This window comes from Oculina patagonica, chromosome 1 (genome assembly GCF_052425735.1).
Source record: "Oculina patagonica isolate OP01 chromosome 1, crgOcupat, whole genome shotgun sequence".
Lineage (NCBI taxonomy): Eukaryota > Metazoa > Cnidaria > Anthozoa > Scleractinia > Oculinidae > Oculina > Oculina patagonica.
This window is the reverse complement of record NC_135758.1, coordinates 24080976-24093215: the sequence shown is the minus strand read 5'-3', so window position 1 is coordinate 24093215 and position 12240 is coordinate 24080976. Positions and strand designations below refer to the sequence as shown.

The 12240-nt window shown below is 40.7% G+C and overlaps 1 protein-coding gene across 1 annotated transcript; it reads right to left on the bottom strand.

Moving 5' to 3' along the window:
* Window positions 1–10715: 10715 nt before the first annotated feature.
* On the bottom strand, window positions 10716–12033 carry LOC144643394 (uncharacterized). Its single transcript, XM_078502619.1, has one exon. It carries the CDS (start codon window positions 12003–12005, stop codon window positions 11121–11123), a length of 885 nt encoding a protein of 294 aa, XP_078358745.1. The 5' UTR covers window positions 12006–12033; the 3' UTR covers window positions 10716–11120.
* Between the last annotated feature and the right edge of the window lie 207 nt (window positions 12034–12240).

The following is a 12240-nucleotide window of genomic DNA, read 5'->3' as shown; positions in this document are numbered from 1 at the left end:
TATGCTAATCCCGTACTTCTCAAGCGATAAATTTTTAACGTAGACCTGCGGAGCTCTGTTGTAGGTTTTAATATCTGAACGCGTACATTTGGGAGTATTTAAAAAACCGTACCATTGAAACTATTATAAACAGTGGCAGAAAGCAACAATGTCCAGTCTAAGAATGGTTTTCTGATCGTTCCTTCGATTTCGTTGAAATTTAGTTGGCTTCTTTTTGCCACAGGGAACCCACAATAGCTGCCTGCGGGACAGTCAGGATTATCCAAGCGATTGAAGTGTCAGAATACAAACCATAACACATGTTCGACAGAACCCTGTTTGAAGCTACAAGAAGGAAGTCTGGATGTCTCTTTTGAGTCAAATGTACGTACTGTTCGTGACCGTTAACGGGTTAGATGCTGCTCGAGAGTCTCATCAATCTTTCTGGTAATCCTCAGCCTTGTATAATTAGTGAAAAGTATATTTGATAATATCGATCATATTGTCAACGTAGTGCAGAATAGAGAATTTGTGCGCAAATCTTAGACGATTTCGGCGTCAAATAACTTTCCTGAAATTGATTTTCTGGATTATTGAGGACTGTAGCCGACCTGTAAATTTTCTCGTCGCCTCACCGAAAAAAGGATGGAAAACTAAAAATGCAATTATATGTTTCCCGCCCTGATGACATCCCTCAGATTTTAGCAGAGAATTTCTTACCTGATATTTTTAGCAGAAATCAGTGAACCTTATACATAATTTTTACCGTTTTAAAACATCTAAAAATACGAAATGCGAAAACAGAGGAAACTATGTTCTGCATAGAGAGCATAAGGTGGTACCGTTCTATAGGGCAAACAATAGGGGGTAGGAATATATTCCTTGTTAAATACGTTTTGGAGAGATCTAGGCCTTTCCTTTCTCTTCCTGTCAGGAAGTAAGTTGACCATATTAGGAACTGAGTGAAATGACTCGCAGATTTAGGCCAATGAGTGACAGTGTTATTGGCTGTAAGACTCGTGTTAAGTTTGTCAACAGTAATTGGTCAGTTTCGATCCGTCTGTTGTTAGTCTAATTAAGTCGTTCTGTTTGCATTCCGTTTGTCTTGGGCAGGTCGATCAGGTTTAAATTGGAGACGAACGCTTATATTCCTCTTCTGTTGCGCACTATACGCAAAACAGGTCAAACCAAAGCACTTAGTTTAGGTTAATATAGGGAAACTATGAACTCCGGTTTGAAACAAGTAGTTCCAACAAAACTTCTTGAACAGGCTTCCTAGTGGTCCTAGTGTCGTACAGGGCGAACAAAAAATCGGCGAGCGAAGCGCAGTCTGGGTAAGAAGATCTCGCGAGAATGCGCTCGTCTTTTCGATTTTTTTTCGCCCAAAACCCCACTATAAAGAGCCTGTTCACAGGCTACTTCAATGCTTTCTTTTCTGTTGTGTTACTAACTAGCAGGTAACGCACCCCGGGAAGACGTGAAAAAAGGCAAATACAAAATTCAAGTAGAGTCCACTTGGGAAGACTTGACTGCCGGCCTCGCCATCATGCTATTGTTGTACGCGTTTGTGGAGATTGTTCTGGATTTTACTGTGTTTTCTTTTTTATTATTGTTTAGTTCGTCTAGTTCGTTGCTGCAATTAATTTGCTATTTATTTTTTTATCCGTTTCCCTTTTCAAGCTGAATTCCCCGAGTGTCGGCTATATTTGACTTCATTTGCTTTTTGTTGGAAAATGGCACTAATCAAGATAACATTCACGACATTCCTGATTTAGTCACCAGTCTGCTCCCTAATGTATTAATGTTAGGAGAGTTAAGTTGTCGATCATGCTCACAAGTTAATTAATTAGGCCAGTAATTAGCGTACAATGCAATTAATTTTTTGCTTAGGTGTAATTACTGATAATTAAGGGTGATTTTCGGTTTGGGTAATTAACATATTTTTTTGTATTTCTTTTTCGCTGTTTTCTCTTTTCATCACTCTTGCTCCAATAAATTCGCAATTTTTTTTTTTCGAGGAAACTCAACATTCAAAAGCTCTTTTGTGCTGAATTGCTATTACACAACCTCGTACCCAGGGCTTTTCCCTTGGAAATTTGGAAGGGGCGGTTAAAAGGGAAAAGCCCTGGGAACGAGGTTGACTATTTCAAAATCCGTGAAGCGCTATACTTGACTTAATTTGCTTCATGGTTGCTTCAAACGTGATTTCACACAATACTGGTAAGGAACAATAATTACATTCGATCCCAGTTTTCTCTCTAACTTGCAGTAGCTGCTTTGTGTTATTCAAGAAAGATGCCGGCAAATGTGCGGCTCCTTTGGCCGGCATGTCTCTTGTAGCTATTTTTGCTACAATTTTCTGTTGCTTAGAAACTGCAAGCACCCAAATAACATGAAAATATATACTCTTTTTTCATGCAGGAAAACATCACTTTTTGTTTGTAATTGGAGTGAATTTCACTCACATTTCATGTTTATTTTTCCCTGTTCGATTAATTTTCGCCTTAATTATTGTTTTCGGTGGCACAATCTACCCGCAAAATTACCGATATCATTATCCTAATTAAGATATAATTTAGGGCGTGTACCCAAGAATCTCGCAATTTCTTACATAATTAAATAATAATCTCCCTCGATTACCTCAGTCACTGAACATTGGCAAAGATGCGAGCAAATCGACAACCTCCATCGATGATGGAATTATGTGAGATTTTCAAAATGAGGAAAGAGTTCATGTGGAATTTACACCAGACCGTTTCAGAATTCGAAGAAACTCCGCGTGCCTCCAACGAACCGTCTTCGGCACCACCAGTGGTCAATGAACGAAAACACACAATGGAAACTCTTCAAACTGAAAGAGACTGGCCATTACGTAAGACGCAAACTCGGCGTTCTACTAAAACCCGCGAATCGCGGATTTCTTACTCGCTCACGGAGGACGAAGGGGACTTTCGTTATCCTGAAAAGAGTAAAGGTTTGCATTTTCCAATTGTTGAAACACCAACGGAGTTCTGCGTAAGCGAGGCAGTCGAGAGCTCTTCGGACGAAGAGTTCTACCCTTTTGATAATGGCGACGCTCGAACCGGCCGGTTACATAATCAACATCTCTACAGAATGAAGGCAGGAAATGCTGAACCATACAGATCGGCATGCGATAAAATGAGCCCACCACAAAAAGACGAGAAAAGAATTCGAATGCGGCGAGAGGGGATGGCACAGGAAGGAAAACAGTCTCGGAACCGTCCACACTACCAAACAAGCCATTCATCCGACCAAGCAAGTCGTCGAGGACCTTTACACTACCACCACACAGCAAGCCAGTCATCCAACCAAGCAAACCCTGGAGACCGTTCACACTACCTAGCAAGCCGTTCACCCAACCAAGCAAACCCTCGAGACCATTCACACACAAACCAAGCAAGCCATTCACCCAACCAAGAAAACCCTCGAGACCATTCACACAACCAAGCAAGCCATCCACCCAACCAAGCAAACCCTCGAGGCTATCCACATGCACACTACCAAGCAAGTAATTCCCCCAACGCAAACACTCTAGGCGCCTGTTCACCTCACCGAGTTCAAGACAGAAACGAAAAGCGGACCAGCCGTCAAACCATCAGGTCGTCCATATACTTGCAGCAGAACATACAACTAGAAGAAACAGGCTCACCAAAAAGAAGAAACGAATGCAGTAACAGAGCTGTAACAACACTGCCACCAATACAACAGCGACGTACCACGGCAGCCCGTCCTCGCCAGTTACACGGACCTGAAGAGCAGAGAAGTCAACCCTCATCACCTGCTCGCCGATGTGGCCGACAAGAAGTTTGTGAAGAAAGAAATTCTGAATACTGTTGGAACAGACGAGTTGGAGTATGCAAACAAACGGATACTACTCAAGGGCAGCGAACATTTGTCCGAGTATTAGGCAAACGTTTTTGAGGGGAAAAATCGAGATCCTCTTTGTAAATATGTATGAAGCCCCATAACCTCAGTTTTGCAATTTCTTTAGTCAATTATTTACGAAGATTTGATTCGTTTTGGTTCAAATCGGATTTTCTTTCTGTGGCTACAAGTTTTGATGACCGAGAAATCATGTTTTTAAGCGTGCGTGAGAGAATCACTCAATTTTCTCGCGCGCACCTCTTACAACTCGCGCGTTCCTCGCTGTTAGTCCTGACTGATTTCTTACATTTGATATTTTAATACAGTCGAAGCTCTCGTAACCGGACACCCTCGGGACGCGAAAAAAGTGTCGGCAACTGGAGCTGGCCGCTTACCAGAATGGTTCTCGTAAGCGGCCACAAGAGGTGTATGGGATAGATGGCCGCTTACGGGAGCTTGCCCAGCTAACATAATGCTAATATGCATGTGAGGGTGTTTTGAAATGTAACCGGACGTGGATGTCGACAAAACAAACACTGAAATATGGCACTGTAATTACTGTAAAATCATTGTGACAAACGGCGATGTAAAGTTGATTGATAAAAACAAGATACAGAGGTTGTTAATAGGATTTTTTCTTTGGGGGTGTCCGCTTATGGGAGCTTAAAAACAAAGAAAAAGTCTAGTCGTAATCTCTGAAAGTGTCCGCGGCCGCTTACGGGAATGTCCGCTTACGAGAATGTAAAAATACAGAGTTTGTATGGGAGTTAAAACGGGGTTTCAAACAAGGCGGCCGTTAGTAGAGCTGTCCGCTTACGAGAGTGTCCGTTAAGAGAGCTTCGACTGTATTAATTTTGAGATCGATAAGAATTTTGGATACCTAATGACAATAACTTCTAGTTCGTCTCGTCATCTCTCGTAGTAAGAAATCAGATTTTGAACACTCTTACTGTTTAAAACCACTCCGCAATATTCTCAATAAGTACTATTTAATACATAATGAGTTACTCATGCTGTAACAAAAGACAAAAAAAAGTTGTTTTTATACCTAATCGTACCTTTTTGGTACGCTTCGGCGGCATATCAGGCGAGTTTGGTCGAGCCATGGTTCGTATTTTGGCGAGACGCAGTCGAGCCAAAATACCCATGGCGAGACCAAACGAGCCTGATATGCCGCCAAAGCGTACCAAAAAGGTACGATTAGGTATTTACCGTACCCAAATTCAGCCGAACATCCGGTGATATTATTCGCTCTGTTGAAGCCATGCTTGCCAGGTACGTAGTTTTAAATGTATTGACCTGCTTGTATTGATACTTTTTTTGGTCTTCAACACTTCAAGTTCTCTTCTCACATTGTTTTACTCGTTTGTTTGGAGTTTTATTCTCTACATTTTCAAAATCCAAATTTAGCGAAAAATTTGGAAACTCCGACTCCATTGCTTTAGTCTGAATGTTTCAGTACTCGTCGCGAACATCGCGCAATTGGCGAGCGCGCTCAATTTTAGGTTTGGCGGGAAAGTTTTTCTCTTTTTACGACAGCTAAACACCGCTAAATTTAATTTACGAAGTTCTGTTTTATTGGTAAAACTCTTTTCAAATCATCGTACAGTAACACTTCTTTACTTCAAAGTGAGCATGATATGGTGGCATATCAGGTCAGTGACTTGATATCGTAGGATATCAGGACAGTAGATCGCTCTTCTGATTGGCTACTTGCGAATTTGGGTACGGTAATCCTTGAAATTAAGGTAGACGCGAAAGTTTTCTCAAACTATCCCAGATTTAACATTTTAATTTATTGTTTCAAAATATAGAACAAAACGTGTGAAATTGATCAAGCAGCTCATAGTTCCTTGCAATGTCAAGACGTATTTGAACTGTGTTTGCTTGTGTTTCCAATTTTTCCAAACTAATCCTATAAAAGGATGATGATTTCTAATCTTCAATTATGTAAAAAATGATTGGTGTCCATGCTTGTTTGTGACAAAACCGCCATTTTTTGTAAGGCGGGGTTAACCGTAAAGACAAAAACGCTATGTCGTTATAAATAATGGTAGATTTCCACTGACGCGTAATTTTTTACGTGCGTGAAAAAATTTAGAGACAAGGTATGAATGACTTATGGTGGATTTCCACTGACGCGTAATTTTTTACGTGCGTAAAAAATTTAGAGACAATATATGAAGGGCTTGCGTACACGTTTACGCAAGCCGTTCATACATTGTCTCTAATTTTTTCACGCACGTAAAATATTACGCGTCAGTGGAAATCCACCATTACGTACACGTTTACGTAAGTCATTCATACATTGTCTCTGTATTTTTTCACGCACGTAAAAAATTACGCGTCAGTGGAAATCCTCCTTAAGGGTATTTTGTAATAACGCGCAGTGTAATGGTATGAAAATACTTTAATTTTATCTCAACAGACTTGTAATACTTTACAGTATACAAAATTAAAAGATGTTTTCGTTCTCCCCAGATTGCGTTTGATCATTTCCAGTTTAGGCTTTGTTCCACCGCAACGATTCTGTTTCTGAATTTGCTGTTAATTCTCCATGAGATTCTGCCTTATTTTGTCAGTTAAACAATTAATTCAGTCCATGTTCGTTCTCAGCTACACAGCAAGCGTTTGCAGTGTAATATCTGCACAAAAACCCGTAAAATGAATGGAGAGCTTTATAGCGATGGACTTGCATCCCTAGTAGAGTGTGTATACAAAAACACATAAACACATAAAGACCGAGTAAGGATGTGATATTCACAGTATGCTACGAGAACCCACTTTATACCTATTTTGTCCCATGACCTCCCATGAGCCGAGAACAGGAACTAAATGGAATAAATGGGCGACTTTCAAAATGATTCAACCCACTGAATTTTGAAAATCGTACCATATTTGCCGTTTCATATTTTTCTCATCTTCTTTACGGGTCAATGGTCTTTTAGGTCTGGTGGGTGGTGGAAGAGTTAGACATTAAGAAACCTCATAGCGAGAAATGCCTATTGTTCTCAGGACATTTACTTACAGTTGAGAAAAGTGTATAGGTCTGTCATGACGCTTGTTAATATTCATAGATGCTTCGAATGAGCTCTTTTCATTGGTTGCTAAGAACGCGCGACCATATTCATTATCTCATGATGAGGCGGCAAACTAAACAATGAACTTGCCGCCTTTTGTTCCTCTCTTTGTTTCACCGAGCTCAACGAGCTTTTGTTATTTAAATATCGTATCAACTCACATGCTGCACGCGTGTATTTTTTGTTCGTTTCGCAAAAGTCAAACATCCACGCATTAACTAATTTTCGCGTAATGGATTTGCATTTGCCTTAAGGAGATTTCGTTGTAACACTAATTTTCATTGTTTCTGCGCCCCGGGTCTGCGCGCGCGAGCAAGACAATTGTGTCGTAAATAAAAAAAAATTCTTCCACTGCCTGCAGTTTACGCGCGGAAGCGAATTAGCGAAAACGAACTATTAACAACCTATTTGTTCGGTCTTAGGATGCTTTTAAACTTTCGTGTATCCAGAACAGCCGGTGAGTGAATTTAAATAATGATTGCTAAATGCAAGCATGCTTTAAACGCGCGGACAAAAGAAGTGGTTCGATCACTGATCAAATCGCAGCGATTAGTATTATGCTTGAAACGATGTCCCGTCTCTGCGCGTTTAAACTTAATTATGAGCAAAGGCCAGTCATGATCGCGAAGCGTTTTGGGTTTTCCGCGCAAAGATTGTTAAAAGTTAATGTATTCACGATTGTCGCCAACGGTTGGCTGGAAAAAATCTTTTGTCTAATACTTGATATCCATTGGTGCATTTCGATCCGTCGGCAGGTCTTTGCGGCGAATTAGACAGTATAAATTAAGAGTTTTATTCAGTTTTCAACCATTCGAAATTTTTCCACATGGAGAAACGTTGCCGTCCAGCTCAGGGCTTTTACAAGAGCCTAGACTCTTTCGCGATCTCACGGGCCGGCATTATGTGCGATAAAAAACCCGACGTTCTTGGTGTTTATCAAGCTGAACGCATAGTTGCCAAGAAGTTCCGAAATGGCAAACCTCTCTTCATGGTCAAGTGGTTAGGATACTGCGCCAGCGAAAACACATGGGAACCCAAAGCTCACCTACCCCCGGAGCTTATAGAAGCCTTCGAAAGTCCGGACCCCGATCCAGTACGCGTGGAAGCTGCCCGTGAAAGGATTGCTCTCGTGTTTGAGCGGGGAATTAAGGTTCCCTTACAACACGAGGAATCGATCGAAATTCGTCATGACGTGATCCGTTTCCTGTTCCCGCACATGCCAGCCCAAATTCAGTTGAAACCAACAGAAATCAGCGATCAAGAATTAGAAGACGCTGGACTGGGTCCGTACGTGGAACGGACAATTAACGCGAATGGGAGCCGCTGCCGGATCATACAGCTGACTTTCCGCCTGCTGCTGTCGAAGTCACCTTCCTTTTACCACGGCGAGAAAAAAGTTTCGCGTCCAGTGGAACGCCTTCGCATTGTCTTCAGAAAGAAATACCTTGCTGGACCCGTTTGACGAAGTACAAGCAGGACGATCAAACAAACGGCTTCTTTAGAAGCCACAAATAAAATAAAGCAATGACCAATGATAATATTTTTTTTAATATAATGAAATAGTTACCAATCATATCTTTGATTGACTACAAACAAGTTTTCCAAAAGTGGAGACGTTTCTATTTGTTCGTTTAAGGGTCTTCTATACCTCTTTGCAAGAATGAATCACGTAAAAAATTTGTTTATTCACGCGCCACGAATGGTTCAAAAAATGTTTTTACCCTTTACGCACAAATCATAGCAAATCCTGTTTAGACTGTTACGCTCTGGACTGAAAGTGTAAGACCGGATATTGTGCCTGTCAAGATCGCGCAAGCGGCAAAATAGCTGACAAAACTTGCTGAAACAATTTAAGTCTTCTTTTACGGGCAACGTTCTAAATGCTAAAAATCGCGCGCACGTGAAAAGATCTTAAAATTGGAAATCACTTATCTCAAAAGCGCAAATCACGTTTCGCTACAAAAAAACCTCAATGACGATTCACGTTAAAGTATAGAGGACCCTGTTTCATAAAGCGTGTGACAGGAAAGGAAGGTGCGGGAAGACAAATTCGCACCTTCGTCTCATGCCGCTCGCGAGATTTTCGATTATTTATTTATTTATAATTATTTAATTGGTCTTCTTCTTTTTTTGCTCCCCATTGTCTTGATCTTCACTTTTTCTTTTTTTTCTTCCACGTTCTCAACCATAACGTCGAAGGGAGTCCGCTCGATCTCCTCTGGTGTTATAGCGAGCTTTATCCAGGTCTCTGCTTTTAAACTTTTTCTCTTTTTGCCGTCTTTAGTGTTTCCGATTTTTTTCAGAAACCGCCTAACACTCTCGCGAAGTGCATTCCCTACTCTTTCTTGAGCAGACGGTTTCAACCCATATCCAAGCGGCAAGATGCTCCGTTGAAGCAGGTCGAACACTGTCCGTGGACGTCCGTAAACATCTCGCCATTTTAACACTGCTTCGCCGTTTATTTGGAGGTAAAACATCGGGTTGTTCTCGTCAACGAATGGAGGAACCATATTGATTAGTAGCGGATTGATCGGGTTGTCAAAGAGCTCTGAAAAGAGCTCCCGATCACTAACGATTTCAAAGGTCTCCATTGCGGTCGGCGATTCGAATGAGTCAGCTGGTGCACTTGGTTCAGTTTTAAAATTCGCGCGAAGTGTAAAACATTTTCCACTTGAGTGCCTGCTTTCAATAGGTATTGTTTTTCTCTTGGAAACTATTGTTATTCAATCGAAGGCTTAAAACAATAGCCTACTCGGTTGAAACGCGCCATTTTCAAACGCAAATCCAACTAGTAGTTTTCAAACCGAAAAGAACAGTGGTTCCCGTTCACCAATCTTAAAACTTTAACCGGATTCTTGTAAAGAAAAGATAAAAGTTTTATATTCCGTGCGTGCATTTTAAAAATTCAGTAAAGATTTTTAGAAATTCGCTTTCAAAAACGGCTTCCATACGAAAAAAGGCCAATTTTACTGTATTTTCAAGTGCAAAAGAACATGCCTTATGCTTGCTCAATCTTCTTCGTTTTAGCCTTAAAATGTAGATACAACATTCATCTTCAAAAATCCGCGCGTGCATTGGAAGATATTTACTTTTTAAAATAAGAGAAACGAGTTTTATCAACGCTACTGGGCCGATTTTGGCCCTTTATTCTCTAATTGTGGGCGCGCTCGCGTTCAAATTTGCCGCTTCGCTGATTATGAATAATTAATGATGTCCATGCATTCTGCCCTATGTGGTAATAATGAAATATTCAATATGTTTTCTTGTTTTTAAATGTTTGTTTCGTGTGTAAGTGAAATTTCTAGCAATCCAGAGCTGTTTTCTTCGCGGGACTTCCAATTTTATGAATTTTATGTTGGACCAATATCTCGACTTGTACATCAAGTTTTCCTTCTTTAGAAAGATGAAAAATGCTTGGCGCGCTGGCATATATTAAAATAAAGGGTTTTTCTGTTGGGAAAAAAATTGTTGGACCCGTACCGTAAAGTAGAATTTGACTCTGTTTTTTTCCTGCCTGAAGAGCTGCTAACGCTGAAACGTCAGCTTTCCAAATTCGCTACTGTAGATAGATTTTGAAGGTGTATATTCGCTTCAAAAAGATGAGCACATTACAATATTTGACACTCTGGGCTCAGTTGTTCAAAGAGCAGATAACGCTATCAACAGAAGAAATCACTAACCAGTGGATAGCGATTTATCTGTTGAATAATGTTATCCGTCCTTCGTTGTTGTGTTCCAGTCTCATGGGTTTAAATAAAGCCAAAAGGTAACAAACATCAAACAAAGTTTATTAGTAAGTTATTTTATAAGTGAGTACTATTTACTGTTCAGTTTGAAATGTTATATATATTCTGCCACCCAGAAATTCTGCAGTTTTTTAAAAGCTTAACGCCGATTATTAAGTTTACTAAGCTCTTTAAAAATTCTGGAGTTATTTTGGATATAGCAGCAAAGTCGTATGCTAATGAGGCAAAATGTAAACAATGACGTCAGCGAAGACCGTTAAATAGACCTCTTCAGCTTGTAGCCATATTCAATATGCATATTATTATTATTTCTATTTTATCATCTGTTCTTCGCTATATTTTCTTACGTTTTTAGCAAATAATCCTAAAACGTGGCAAGTTTGCCTTATCTAATGGGCTCTTTTAAGCGATATCGACAGTTTTTTGCCAACTACAGTGTAGTCGTCAGTTCCTTGCAAGCGTCGTGTGAACCTTTCCTTCGGGACGCTCTGACACAGAAACCCCAGTGGGTAACTTTAATAGGTTCGCTAAAGACTGTCTCAAATTCTTTTTTGGATGGTAAGAATCGTAGTGGCACAAATATAGTAACCTTAACATATCCCTTAGAATTCTTTTTCTTCACAGCGGCATCGGTTGGTTTCTTTAAACCTTCCAAGCCCGTAACATAAGCAGCATCATCACCAAAATCATGACCTTCAGCGTAGAGGATCACATTGATCTCGTTCCTGTAAGCGACAATTTCGCCTTGACGTAGCCCCGTTACGCCTATCTCAGACAGCGTCGTTTTGAACCTTTTGCTGCCATACACGCTGTACCCAGGACTGTCAAGTCCAAACCAGACTCCGTCGATAATGTTTTTATCACTTGGTTTGAACTTCTTTTCCTCGCATATCTTTTGCGCTTCCATCGAATGAGTGTCGTGAAATATCGGCGTCTCTCCGTTAATTTTGATGTCTTCGATTCCCTCTCCAGCCTCTACATAGCTGCTCAATAGCTTTTTTGTTCCGTAGTTATCGATAAACAGGGGAACGTCGAGAGTTTTGAAGATTGTGAGACGTTTAAGAAACTTCATAGTGGGTTCTAAATATCCCGGAGACTCGCAACGCCATTTTCGCAGAATGGCTCGGATACTTTCTAAGTCAGAAGCATCACACTGGAACTGACCTCTCTTTACGTCGCCTTCAACTCGGTACAGACCTTCCATTGCAAGAAGAGCGACCGCTGGGTCTGCTTTCTGTAAGGCTCCAATGAGAGCTTTAAAGAGATTTCTGCTACTGTCATAGGACATGAAGGCCTGTACCAGGTCCAGGTTCATCTTCTTCTTTTGTAAAGAAACTTCTGGAGCTCTTCCGGAATAGTTTTAAATGCAAACTTTCGCGTGCCGTCATGCGACCCCCCGTTGACGCGTCGGCCATTGATTCACGGCTGAACGAGCAGGTGAATGATGCTTTATATTCAATTTAGCTCTCAGTTGCTACGCAACTCAATCAAAGTAACTTACCTTTCACTAACTAACTATCTGTTTCACTATTAAATGGATTCGTTGCCTG